A 15137-nucleotide genomic window follows, 5' to 3' on the forward strand; every position below is an offset into this window, starting at 1 on the left:
CATCAAGCAAGATCTTATTCAACTTTCCACTACCTTCACTACAAATCTGCGCTCACACCCAACAAGACATGCTCTCCTGCAGCATGCGGTGTCTCTTGTTCAAGGCTCACTCACCCACCTGTAATTTGACTCTATGCTCAATTTCACTGTCTTAAAAATTTCCAATTTCCCCCTCTGCTGGTTTCTTTCCTTCTCTTCATGAGCATGCCTGGATCTCTCCCATTTTTAAAAACAAAGTAAAACACCAGAAATATACAAACACAAACCCCCTATTGCCAAATTCACCTCCATCAATCTCTTTTGTCCCCTCTTCTTTCATATTTCTACAAGCTGAGTCCATACTGTCTCTTCTCATCTCCCATTCACTGCTCAACTCACTGCTTTCTTGTGCTTCCATTCTAGTAACTTTCAAACTGGCAAATCTCATGTACATTTTTCAGTCTCCATCTTACTGGGTCTCTCTAATGTACAGGATGGTGTTGACTGCTCTCCTCCTTCTTGCAACTTTTATCTCTTGAGTTCCATAACCAGCCTCTCCTGATTCTTTTTGTACTGCTACTGACCCATTCCTGTTCTGTATCCTTTATGGGTTCCCCTTCTTTCACTAAACATTCATATTCTCCATGGTTCATCCTTAGCATACTACTCATGGGGCAGTAGGAGGCACGAGTAATGTCTTATCCCCTTCCAGGGTTCCAACTACCACATATCTGCAGTAGTCCCCACAGTCCCTCACCTGAGCTTTCTAATTGCCTACTGAATACCTCCACTTGGGAAGTTCACAAATATCAACAGTTTGGACTCAATGCCCCAGACTGAATCTGTCCCCTATATCTCTCCTTCTCAGCTACTAGGAAAAATATCCACCCAGTTTCCCAAATGAGAAACCTAAGAGACAGCCTTGCTTTGGTCCCTTCTCCTTTCTTATTCTATTGCTTAGAATACTTCATTGGCTCTGCACACCTCGGAGAAAAAGTATTAGCACTTAATATGATATAAAACCTGTCATGATGTGCCTATTAAACTTAACAGTACCCTTCCTCGACATAATGTCAACTTCTTGGACCACTTATAGATGCTAGCACACATCAAAATGTTTGTAGCCTTTACCTTGATTCATGCTTTAACTTCTTACTCTAATTACCTTCTTGGTTAATTTAGCCCAGTTAGTTCCAAGCTGGCTAATGCATATCTTTTAAGGACTCAAGAATCACATCCCATTCTCATGGGAGACGCCCCTTCCCTGATCCCCACAGACTTTCCGATAACTTTCTTCTCAGAGGTGCCATAATACTCTGCTGTGTCTCTAATACTACATTTCTTTGTTATTCCATTATCTGTTTATGTGTTTATCTCTTCTCCAACAGAAATACATGTTTATCTTCCTCATGACACTTCTGATTTATAAAACTGGACTATCTTATCTCAGAACTCCAATGTATAGCACAATGTCTATTTGTTTGACACATATTTACTGAATCAGTAATGCACAATAACAGAATAAATGAAGAGATAAGCAAACAAATAAACATAGAATATGTAGAGTCTATCCCTCCTCTCTGTTGTCTAATTAGCCTTTGGCTTGGTGTGAGTAACACATAAACTAGATGTATTTCAGCATATATTCAATATGAAATTATTTCAGCATAAATAGTTTATAATCGTTGCTTCACCTTGTAATGTCTTTATTTTTAATGCCATAACAACAGTAACAATAATAGACACAAGTTCCCTAGGACAAGCATTTGTTAAGTGCTTTAAGTACATTATCTTATTTAATCTTCATACCAACCCCACAAGGTAGATATTCTTATTTAACAGCCCAGAAACTGAAGGTGACTGCTCCTCCCAAGTGCAGTACACACCTGGAGGTCTAACCCTTAGAGAGGAACAACCAAGAACACTGATAGGTGCAAACTGGAGATTAAGTGAAAGTCAATCTACTGAATATGAAACATAGAAAACACTAGCAAGTATATATGCTCCAGGCAGGAGACTGGAAAACATCCCTTCCTGGAATATCAACATATCCTAGGTTAACGAATCTCTGCATTTTATCCAGCCAGATCATCTTACCACTGGAAAAGTCTAACCCCTGCACACGTACTTTCCAATTAGTGTTTCAATACCTCATTCCTAAATATCAGTGTATAGACAATTATCACCAGACATCTGGAGACTACTCTAATATGAAAGAAAATAATATAAACAAAGAAAAAACAGTAATCTGAAGCAAATAACAATGAAAGAAGCATAAGAAAACTTGAAAAAGCTTTAATATTTTCAGAGGGATGAGGAGATATTACAGAATTTTAAATTAATAAAGAAGAATTCAAGGACGTTAAAAATATGACAGCATAAGGTTAATCCAAAAGAGTTAATATTTGATTGACAGAGCTGCAGAAAAGGGGAAGAATATTAACAAAGAAATATTTCAAAATATTTTCCCAGAATTGAAAAGTACAAGTTTTCAGATTAAGAAGGTTCATCATGAAGCCTCAATAAAATTTCAAAATATTGAGAAGAAGAACCTAGAAAATTTCAGACAGAAAGACTAACAGACACAGAGAACAAACAATAAAGAGATCAAGTGAGACTTTGGGAGGGAGACAATGAGTCACAGATGCAGGGGAAAGAGAAAGACATGGGAGGTGAGAAACAAGGAAAGAGAACTGGGGGGTCGGGGGGGAGAGACAGAGACCAAGAGAGGGGAACAGAGAGAGGAGAGAGAGATGGGGAAGAGAGACACAGGAAAAGACAGGCAGAGATGGGGAGAAAGAGACAGAAACAGGAAGGGAAGGAGAGAAAGATAGGGGAAGGACAGAGATAGGTCTAAGGAGAGAAAAAGAGAGATGGGGGAGAAAAAGAAAGAGACATGAGGAAAGACAGAAATTGAGACAGTTATGTTACAAAGTCTGAGGAAAACAAGTTCTATAAGAGTGGCAAAATAGTGGTGGTTTGCTATAAGGTTCATCTATGAATAATATTTACAGCAGGGTCAGTAGACTGTAAGCACTGAATCTTATTTAAACAAATGGGATTATTGTATGGGAAGGACAAGAGGAGGGTAGCATGTATGAGTGAATGTATGTGTGTGCATGCTTTGGAGGCATGGGGAGTTTAAAAAAAAAGCTAATTCTCCTATTTCTCAGTAAGAAGTCAATTAAAACTGAACAATCACGACAGCAGTATAAGTATTGTTTGTTATGTAAAAGCTGAAATAGCTAAAAGTGGCAGCAACAATTAGCAGTGGAGAGCAGCAGGGCCCTATAAGCCTGCGGAAGTACTTGACTTTTTAAACTATGTACATATACATCTTTGATAAAAATTTTTAAAATCTCCATTAAGATTGCTACATGTGATCAACTTGACAAAATACATTAAAACATCAGCTCTATTTTGACTCTCTAGAGCCTATAACTATCCTCTTACAAGTTCTTTTACAGAAAATCCACCAAACAACAAAATAAACTGAGATGATTCTTCAAAGTGTAAAAAGGACTTGGGCGACTGCACCATTTGATGCCATAAATCATCACTTCAAAAGGTAATGGAAATAACATAAGTGGTAATTTACAACCTATCCCTCTTCCAAGTATCAACCATTAGAGGAACATTTTACAAAATGCTCGCAATCTTCCTTTTATCTGCTAGAACTAAGAGGAGTTCATTCTGACCAGATCTCACATCAAATCACCTTATAGCAAATTGAAAGGAAGGAATCAGCTTCTTAAAAATTCATTCATTCTATCATTTTTTTTTTCCCATCTGTGACTTATTATAACCTCAAGACTCCTGCAGTACCACCCCATCACAAAAGGCATGTGCTTGGCAACCTGGACTCACCCTGTTAAACACTGGCAGCATCATGTACAGTTTCTCTTCTTGTTCCTTCTGAGTCATGTGCCGGGGAGGATGGCACAACTCCGTGAAGAGTCGGCGGAGGTGCATCAGTCCTAAGGCGTTGTCTTGCGGGCTGCACTCCTCCTGCCTCGGCCGCCCCATGATCCTCTTCACCATATTCATCTTGGCTGGTTGGTGATAAACACTTCTAATTCTGTAAGAAGATGTTCATACAGTCAAAATCTCATTGTGTTGACCAGGTCAAGCATGCACGGAGCTCATTAAAAGCCAGAAAAACAAAAAAATTCTGCCTAAAATATTTTTTCTACTTTTTTGAACAGAAAAGGTAGAGAGGCAAAGCTAATTTTGATAAATCTCCCTAAATGACAAGTTACAAATTATGCCACTCAGTGTTCCTTACCGGCTTTGCCACAATTTGTATAAAATGTAAAACATTAAATGTAAAAAATTAATTGTTGCTGGACGAGCAACAAACATTTCCAAGTTAGTCATAACAAAGTTCAACAAATAAAGGGATCATAAATCTTATAATTAATATGTTGCTTAATAGTTGACTATATGGAAAAAGAATAAAAGCACAGAAAATTCACCCTCACTTCAAAACATCCAAACAAGTGAAAAAAACAAAAATCCCCACAAAGCTTTCTGTTTTCAATTATTTAATTTTTTTTGTAGATGAAGGATTACACTTGGGATAGTCCTCACTGAAGACTTGTAGTTTGAAAAATGCAAATTAAATGAAATGATACCCTCAAATATATTATAAATCATAAGAAAAAAGTGAAAATTGTCATATAACTTAAGACTGTTTTTTCAAACTACAGTTTGAAACCCTTTGGCAGGTCATGTTAATTCATTTAATAGATCATGACAAGCAATTAAAAAAAAGAAGTAAAATATAATATTGTAAATCAACTATATACCTCAATAAAAATATTTTTAATGAAATAGAAGATATTGCAATACATGTAGTAAGGGTAATTATTATTTCATGAAACTTATTTTAGGTAAGGGTGTATTCATGTGTATTGAATCACAATGTAAAATGTATGTATCCCTGGCTAGAACTGCAGTTAAGAAATAAGTAAACCAATCACTGGATTAGAACATACACCAGAATCAATAACGCTAAGCTTTCAGAAAGCATCATCAGCCCTTTTCAACCACCATGAACTGTGCCTGCCAGCAATTAGCTAATTTCAGACACAAAAACAGGATATCTTACAAAAAGAATCAGGAAGGCTGGGAGGACACTATGGGATATACTGAACTTGAGTAAAAGGCAATTTTGCTTTCTAACCTGTAGAAAAGCAGGAGTAATCTGAAGATTAATTTTTAATTTTGCCACATAAGCCAGCATGGCATTTCTTAAGAAATGAGAGACCACTGCAGAGCTAGACGTTTATTTACTAAACATCTATTGATTTTTTTAAACCATTAAGAAGAACTAGCATCTTAAGTATGCTTGCCCTTGAGAATTTTGAGTGGATTCCGTGTTTGCCTGCGGGCGCATGTTTATGCATTCTAGCTTGACTGCAACAGGAGGCCACCTGCGACTCATCACAGGTGAGAAGCAGGAAAACACCCTGCCAAAGGCTGGTCTGCACCAAGGGACCTCTGTGCAAAGAGCACTCAATACTGCTAAGGTGTCCAGTAGTGGGGAAGAGTGCTCAGACCACAGGCACAGGGCCGAGGAGACCCTCTGAACTACAAAATGACAAGTGAAAGTCAGTCCGGTTCAAACTTGTTCAACATATTTCATTCTCGGAAAAACGTGTTAAGTTCCCCAAGTATACATTATAAAGATTTCAACAAATACATTCAAAGAGCCTACTATATGCTGGTATTTTTCGTCCTGGAAACCCCCAGGACAAATATAAAATTTGAAGTTAACTATAAAACTTGCATAAATTAGCTAACACTTCAGATTATACATAGATCTGCTCTTTTTCCTTAACCCATAGCTTCAGTTCATAATCTAAAGCTTGTGGATAGGATTTACAGGATTCATGATCCCCTAACACTTCAAAAAACATTTTAAATAGATCTCCAGCTTTCAAAGGGGTCTAGGTCATTAAAAAGCCAAGCATCAATCCTTATTTATAGAGAGTCAAAGCACTTTCAGACCATTCCCTTTGGTCCTCATTCCAACTTAAGCAAGGGGACTGAGGAGGGGATTAATTCTACCTTTTTGTGAGGCCTCAAGACAAGAACAATTTGCTCAAAATCTCACAATGAAAAAGAACTGAATGAGAATCCAGGACTCCCACCTACTGGTTCAGCCCTTCCTGCTTACTTATATTCATGTGCCTATTTTAAATTACAAAATTTTTGGCAACTGTGACTCTAGAATATTTATTTAGCTAGCATCAAGTTGCAGTTAGAATGCAAAAGAAATGTTTGACTTTTCTGAAGATACACTAATCAATTATCAGTAAACACACACACATAATCACACAAAGACATTCGCTAGATGTAAATCAAGCTATCGTACCACCATTATTTTATATTTGTCGGATACAAAGGGATATATTGGGTTCGCCAAAAAGTTTGTTTGGGTTTTTCCGTAAGACGGTATGGAAAAACCTGAACGAACTTTTTGGCCAACCCAATATATCAATCAGCTAAATGGATTTACTGGTATTTCTCGATTACTCAGATAATCTCAGTAATGGGGAAAAAAATTCAGATTCCTCCTTTTCTCCTAATTTACCAAGAAACACTTAAGCATATCAGATTGCTGACTCATTGCTTTGTCTGCACTTCAATGTCTGTAACTTAAAGTATAATTCAGACCAAGAACTATCATGTTTAAAGTACCCTTCAGCAGTGAAAGAGCAGAAAAGAATGGGTACTTCTTGGTGAAATCTGTACCAACACGTCCATATAAGATAGGTAACTTCAGGTGAAAGTCTCTTAATTCCCTTGAATCTTGGGTTTTTCTCACCCGTAAAATCTTTCCTCATAGGCTTTTTGTAATGCATACATAAAATAACATCATTTATATAAAGTGCCAAACACATTAATTATGTTCAACAGTTTTTATACTTCTTCCTTCAGCTTGATCATGAAACATTTAATTTCTTTTCGTTTACATTTTTCGTTATTTAAGCAAGTAAGGCAAAGGAAAGAGTGTGGGCTCTTACAGTACTATGTTTTAGAGACTTACAAAGTGATAAATAAAAAATTAAGGGAAAATTTATTTCTTAGATACTCAATAAGAGGTTTCTAAAGCAATACAGAAGAGATAGGCAAAATTTAATAATACTGAGGACAAATCATAGAAGGATTATTTTGGGGGGTAATGTTATCAGGGATTTTCAAAATATTTACAAAGATTATTGTGCATAAGAACTAGTTTTCTAATGCAAACTCTATTTTGTTTCACAAGAGAAAAGTGTTTGTACTGCCAACAGGGGGTTATTTAAATAGCAATGAGATAATTATTGCAATGAGCCCAGACAGTAGTTCTTATTCTAATCTCTTGTGTTAAAGCTTAAAAATCCTCTGGAAATGCCTGAAAAACTGTTTAAGTCCTTTAAACAGTCTGCCATTATTTAAATTATAGAACAAGTAAATAGCCTAAATTTGTAAACATATATTTGCCAAGTAACTAATGGCCTTTGAGTAGCTCAGCTAAAAACTTAAAATAGCTTTTCTAAGTAACTCCTTAATTCCACGAGAAGAAATAAATAGCTCACAGGACTCAGGGAAAATCTTATAGTTTCATCAAATAATTATATATAATTCCTCAGGTTTTTAATTTTTTCTTAAACTTTCTGGGGAAAAAGATCCTATTTATTTTCTTACATTGTGAAGAGCAAAGGCAAAACTTCTTACACTTTTTTTTTTTTTTTTTTGCGGTACACGGGCCTCTCACTGTTGTGGCCTCTCCCGTTGCGGAGCACAGGCTGCGGACGCGCAGGCTCAGTGGCCATGGCTCACGGGCCCAGCCGCTCCACGGCATGTGGGATCTTCCCAGACCGGGGCACTCCCGGACCGGGGCACGAACCCGTGTCCCCTGCATCGGCAGGCGTACTCTCAACCACTGCGCCACCAGGGAAGCCCTTCTTACACTTTTGAAGAATGAAAGCAGAACTCTGAGAGGCTCCCAAAAAACTGTGTATATAACCCAGCAATCTAACCCATACATTGAAAAAGAACTACTAATACAGTCCTGAATTAGAATTTAAAATTTCTACCTGCTGAAACATTGTTTTTGCCTTTCAAGAACAGTCATATCAGATTTTAGCCCCACCTATGAGACATGACAAGATCAGCCATCTCATTTCTATGGCAAAATACAATTACTTAAGACCTATTCCCAACATCCTTCACCCTTCTGACCCCATCGGTGAACTCATCATCCTACACATATACTGAACTGGACAATTTCTCAAAACATCTTTTCCATTGTGCTTAATTTTCTCTTCTCACAGATGAAAGGATATTGCTTCCATTTAAGGACACTTCATTTAGATATGATTTCCAATCATGGGTAGCCACTACTGACATCTCTCTGACACCTTTCTCAAACCCCTCCTTCTAGGGCCCTTGCTGCTGTTTTGGGAGCCCCAAAGGCACATTTACCCCAATAGTTACATGACAGTTATTTGATATGATTAAAATAGTACAATTAAATTATATTATGGGATAAACTTTTGTAGGCTGACCAGAAATTCTCCAGCATTCTCTGAAAGTGTATCTTTATAAGAAAATGTGTTCAAAATTTTGTATGAAAGACCTGTAAAAGAATTTTTGTAGCATGATGCTTCTGTTAAGTTGTGACTGCTTTCTACTGACACATTTTGCATTATACCTGTATCTCCACTAACCTCTAGCTCAAGTCATTCAGCTCTGTGAATGTATCAGTATCCTCAGTGGATGGATGGCACACAGCAGGGAGACTAACCTCAGGAGTGAAGTGCATATAAGTAGGCCTAGAACTTTCAGGGCCATATCCTAGACCTAACAGCACTAGGAATTTCTCTATTTCTGAAATTTCAAGTTTTGAAATCTTACTGTGAGATCTTAATTTTCAATCCACCTGCCTTTCCCACTTCCTAAATCTGTGGTCTTCACTGGAATCGCTTATTCCTCTTAACTTTTCCCAGTTCTACTCCTCAGATGATGTTCAGTCTCTTCAATACATTAACAACTGTACCTTCAGTTCTCCTGTACTCCTGCCTATACATATTTCCAACTAGTACCCATGCCTGGATGAATTCAACCACACAATTTCTCCACGTCTAATTTTGGGTTGCTGGATACTGTGGAGAAAATTCTACAATTCTGCAGACCTCTTACAACATAAAGTTTGATTTTTCTAAAATTATTATTTTCATAAATAAAAATAATTCCAAATGGATTAAAGATCTAAATGTAAACAAACAGTAAAACACTGGAAGCAAATATAAAAGGAAACACTTATAATTTAGGGTAAATTCTTCTTAAAAGGAAAAAAAGACAGATTTATAGCTAAAAATACCACAAAGTTAAAAGACAAGCCAAAAAAACACAAAAATAATAGCAACCTTATAACAAAGCATTAATAACGAGATTATCCATGGAACTCTTAAAATCAACAACACGATAACAAAATAAAAATTTAATAGAAATAGACTATCCCCCGTAAAAATACTATACACATGAAATGCAACACAATGCACATATAAAAAGGCACTTAAAAATCTCTAATAATCAGAGAAATGCAAATAAAAACAAGTACAACTATTTGCTCAATTTGGCAAAAAATTGATAGGACTTACAAAATATATACATAGTAAGAATAGAAAAAATTGAAATGTACACACCTTGTTGAATTAGCAGCCTTTTTAAGGGCAATCTCATAGTATCAACATACCTACTCTTTCATCTAGTGATACCTCTTCCAGGAAGCTGTCCTAGAGCAATACTCACAGTACAAGACAGTTTACTGCATTATATGTTATTATAATTGTTTACAATAACAAAAAATCAGAAATAGCCTAGTCCTTTAATAGATGAATAGGCAACTCATGGTACACCTGTATTATGGAATAGTACAATTCTTAAAAGTTAGGAGGAAAAAAGAAGTTAAATTTTTAAAAATCAGGATTTCAGCACCAAAATGTAAGGAGATTAGAAGTCATCATTCCTGTACTTACACAAGAAACAGCTGAATAAACTGGAAACCAAGGATTTTTCTGGAACCCTCAGGGAACTGAGGTTGCAGGGCAAACTAATCCCTGAAATCTGGAGAGACAAGCAAATCCAGAAATTCACAGATGAAATATGCTTATCTATTAACAGTAGGCTAGCATGAGAGGGAGAAACTCCTGGGGGCCACAGCCTTCAGGCTCTCACCACAACTTTCCTGGGTTGCACTTCTAGGAACCCCACCAGATTCTTTCTCACAGAGATGTGGGAAAGATCCCCTCCTCCTGGCTCTGGCAAGAGGGAAGGGAAGCACAATCACTTTGAAATGTTCCCAGAGGATACTCTATAACAAAGGCTGACTTTCCAGAGTAAAAGACTATCTTAGCCTTGTCTCACCTGAGGGAAGGGCATCTCTCCCACCCCACCTCTTCCTCCCCCCCTCCCCACCAACCTTCCAGTCTCACCTACGGGGGCTAAGGGAAGAAACAGCCCTGGAGAAATACTTGTGAAGGTCACAGCCCAAGAGTTACAGGCCCACTAAAACAATGAGATTTAATCACAGGATTATAAAACAGTTCCCCTCTTCCACACTTTACAACCACCAACTGTGCTCTAAGAAAGAATCAAAAGGAAATGCAAGAAATCAAAAGCACTGTAACAATTATGAAGAATGCTTTGATGAGCTCAGCAGTAGACGATATGGCCAAGGAAAGAATCAGTGAGCCTGAAGATAAATCAGCTTCCAGAAGAAGAGAAAAGGGAGGAGTGGCATATTTGAAGTAATAATGTCTAAGTACTTTGCAAAATTAATGACAGACACCAAACCACCGATACAGAAAGCTCAGAGAATATCAAGATTAAATACCTAAAAGAGTACATTTAAGCATATCATATTCAAACTATAGAAGGTCAAAGATAAGGAGAGACTCTTGAAAGGGACTGGGGTGAGGGGGTGGGAGGAGGAGGAAAACCTTACCTATAAAAGGACAAGGACGAATATTATAGTGGACTTCTCATCCAAAACGTTCAAGCAAGAAAAGAATGAAAGGAAATATTGAATATTTAAAATGTTGGAAGAAAAATCCGCCAGCCTAGAATTCTATATCCAATGAAATTATCAGGGACCTCCCTGGTGGTCCAGTGGTAAAAAAAATCTGCCTTACAATGCAGGGGACGCGGGTTCGATCCCTTGTCGGGGAACTGGGATCCCACGTGCCACGGGGCAACCTCAGCCCACACGCCACAACTATTGAGCTCACGCACCTCAACTAGTGAGCCCACATGCCCTGGAGCCTGCGTGCCACAACTAGAGAGAAGGCTGTGTGCCCCAACGAAAGATCCCGCATGCCTCAACAAAGATCTCACGTGCCACAACTAAGACTTGATGCAGCCTAAAATAAATAAATAAATAATACATAAATCTTAAAAAAAAAAAAAAAAGGTGAAGAAAGAATAAAGAATTTCTCAGACACTCAAAAAATGTGAAAGTATTGTGAGGTGACATGCCATACCAGAAATATTAATAGCTGTTTGGGGAGAAAAAAATGATATAGGTCAGAAAATTGTACAGGCATACTGTGTTTTATTACGCTTCACAAATTGAGGTTTGTTTTTTCTTTTTTTTGTTTTGTTTTGTTTTTACCAATTGAAGGTTTGTGGCAACCCTGTGTTGTTAGATGATGGTCTTTTAGGAGTAAAAGATTATTTTACTCTTTTAGGAGTAAAAGTAAATTAAGGTATGTATACTTTTTTAGACAGAATGTTATTGCACACTCAATATACTACAGTATAGTGTAAACATAAATATTATATGCATTGGGGAACCAAAAAATTGGTGGGACTTGCTTTATTGAGGTGGTCTGGAATATCTCCAGGGTATGTCTCTATCTACATAATAAAGAGAAGGGTGTCTGAGAAGGAATAAATGAAGGTAAAATAAAATTGTTTTATTATCCTTAACTGATCTAAAAGATTGTTTTTAAAGTAATAATAGTGATAATGCATTGGGTGCTTAAAGTTTCTGAATTAGTAAGATGAATAACAGCAATGTCATAAGGAACTGGGAATACTTTTATAAGATACCCATACCATACCTCAGTAATAAAGTGTTATTTGAAGGTAGATGAATATTAGTAAAAAAAAATGTTCACTCTAGGGCAACCACTAAATTTTTTTAAAAAAAGTTTAATTGATACACAGAGAGAGGAGATAAAAGGAAAACATGTAAAATGCTCAGTTAAAACCAGAGAAGACAGAAGGGGAGTAGGAAGAACCAAATAAAAAATGCAACAAATACGAAAGTTTTAAACAAGACAGATATTAATCCAACTATATCAAAACTCACTTTAAATGTGACTGGACTAAATGCACCAATTAAAAGACAGAAGGTCAGAGTGAATTAAAAAACACATCTCAACTATATAGTGTCTATAAGAAAGCCGCTTTAACTAATCAGATAGACTGAAAGTAAAGAGATGGAGAAAGGTAAACCATGCTAACTCCAGTCAAAAGAAAGCTGGAGTAACTACATTAATTTTAGACAACAGTCTTTACAACAAGGAAAACTATCGGGGATAGTTAGAGGTATTACATACTGACAAAAGGGTCAATTCTCTAAGAAGACTTAACAATCCTTAACATGTATAAGCCTAACATGAAAATCCCACATGTGGCAAGCACTGATAGAACTGAAGGAAGAAAAAAACAAATCCACTTTGGAGTTGGGGACTTCAACAGCCCTCATACAATAACTGATAGATCAAGTGTGCAGGAAGTCAATACAGTTTACTGAACAGTACTATCAACCAACCAGAACTATAGTTGATATTTTCAGAACACTCCATCCAACAACAGCAGAACTCACATTCTTCCCAAACTCACATGGAACATTCACCAAGACAGATCACAGGGATTTCCCTGGTGGCATGGTGGTTAAGATTCTGCCTGCCAATGCAGGGTACACGGGTTCCATCCCTGGTCCGGGAAGATCCCACATGCAGTGGAGCAACTAAGCCCGTGTGCCACAACTACGGAGCCTGCGCTCTAGAGCCCATGAGCCACAACTACTGAAGCCCGCATGCCTTAAGCCCGTGCTCCGCGACAAGAGATGCCACCCACCGCAATGAGAAGCCCACGCACCGCAATGAAGAGTAACCCCCACTCGCCGCAACTAGAGAAAGCCTGAGCACAGCAATGAAGACCCAACGCAGCCAAAAAAAAATTAAAAAAAAGACAGATCACATACTGAGCTGTAAACACATCTTAACAAATTCAAAAGAATAGAAATCATACCAAATATGCTATCAGATTACAGTGGAATTGAACAGAAAATCAGTAACAAAAGACAGCTGGAAACCCCCCAAATATTTGGAAATTAAACAACATGCATCTAAATAACATGAGACAAAGAAGTGTCAAAAGAAATTTTTAAACATTTTAAACTGCATAAAAATATAACTTATCAAAATGCATAAAATGCAGTGAAAGCTGTTCTTAGAGGAAAATCTGTAGCACTAAAACATATACTACAAAAGATATAAAAAATAGCCTAACCTTCCACCTTAGGAAACTAGAAAAATATGAGCGATTTAAGCTTAAAGGAAGCAAAAGAAAAGAAATAAATGAGGGCAACAAATCAATTAAATTGAAAACGAGCAAAACAGAGAAAATCAAAAAAACCAAAGCCTGGTTCTTTGAAACGATGGATAAAATTAGTCTCAGTCTCACTACCATATGACCGGTGCCCCTGTCTTGAGTGCATCTTCCCTACAGCTCCTCAGTTTTCTTCTGAAAAACAAAGCAGATATACCATTTCTCTGATTGAAAACCTCTGCTGATTCTCTATTGCCTAAGAATAAACTGAAGCATCTTAATCTAATATCTAAATTCTTAGACATTCTGGCCCCATTTATATTTCTAGCCCCTCTCTCACTAAGCCACCTTCTTTGCTCTAAATTCTGCTCCACTGAAAGTATCTCCCAGCCTTGTTGGTTTCTTTAGCCCTCTGTGTGTTTGTGTATGGTGTTCTCTCTGCCAAGGAAGGCCCCTCTTCCACTTTTCCTAGCAGCTAAGCTCTCAGTCCGCCTTCTCAGAGAAGTCTTTCCCAAACCTCCAGGCAGAATTTGTTGTTTTATCCTACCATGGTACTTTAATAGTCTGGCATAAAATATTCATTAAGAGAGACAGTATAGTATAGTGGTTACAGAGGCTTTGCAACTAATTGCCTGGATTCAAATCCTAGCTGCACCATTTACCAGCTGCGTAACTTCAGCAGGTCAGTCACCATCCTTGTGTATCAGATTCCTCAAGTGTAAGAAGAGAGTAACTATCAGAACCTAGGCCAGAGTGGCGGTGTAGTGTAATTCACCAAATGCGGTACTACACAGAAAACGCTTTAGGGTAATGTCTGGCACTGGTGCTCAGTAAGCGACAGCTATTCTTACTGCTATTCTACTGTAACAAACATATACCAATTAGTGGTTATTTACTCCCACTAATTTATCATGTCTTCAGTGGTGGGAACCAAATCTTATTTAACTTTGTATCCCTAGTTCATAGTAGGTGGTGGGTAAATAAATGTTAAAAGGCTTACATATGGTCATACACCTACTATATGGTAGCATCATATTTTATGTACACACATTCTGAATTCCGGATGTGCTACTTTTACTATTCCTCACAAAAAATTACATATTACACATAAAAATTTTAAAAAGTTGTGTCCTAGTTTTCGTCGTATAGAAAAGTCTTCACAGTTCATAAACGTCGAAGTTCTTAAACATCTCCAGGAAAAAAGTACATTGACAACCATTTGTTCTTAGTTGAAAAGTTACCAAGTTGCTTAAATAAAGATCATTTCTTTCTGCTTAATTATCAGTATCTCTCATTAAATTACGAATTCCCTAAAAGCAGGCTATGCTCTCCAAATGCTTAACAACTAGCTGAGGATTTAGTACAGAGTAGAAATGAACAAATGAATGTAGCAACAATTCCCATAGCTTTAAGGGAAAGTACAACTTTCAAGGCTCTTCATTACCTGGCCCCTGGATCTAACCCTCCTCTTTATTCCACCCACGCTTTGTCTCCTGCACGTCTCCCTGATGTGCCTTCACAGTTCTGTGCCTTCATATACCCTT

At 37.3% G+C, this 15137-nt stretch overlaps 1 protein-coding gene across 3 annotated transcripts in view; it reads right to left on the reverse strand.

Moving 5' to 3' along the window:
• The window catches only part of WDFY3 (WD repeat and FYVE domain containing 3), a 262639-nt gene that overhangs the window by 172753 nt on the left and 74749 nt on the right, over positions 1-15137 (reverse strand). For all 3 annotated transcript variants that reach the window (XM_030847029.3, XM_060299607.2, XM_030847033.3), the window contains exon 3: positions 3847-4057. In XM_030847029.3, the coding sequence (XP_030702889.1) occupies positions 3847-4026 (180 nt within the window). In that variant the 5' untranslated portion in view covers positions 4027-4057. The remainder of the gene's footprint in view (positions 1-3846; positions 4058-15137) is intronic.

The sequence above is a fragment of the Globicephala melas genome, chromosome 5 (assembly GCF_963455315.2).
Source record: "Globicephala melas chromosome 5, mGloMel1.2, whole genome shotgun sequence".
NCBI lineage: Eukaryota > Metazoa > Chordata > Mammalia > Artiodactyla > Delphinidae > Globicephala > Globicephala melas.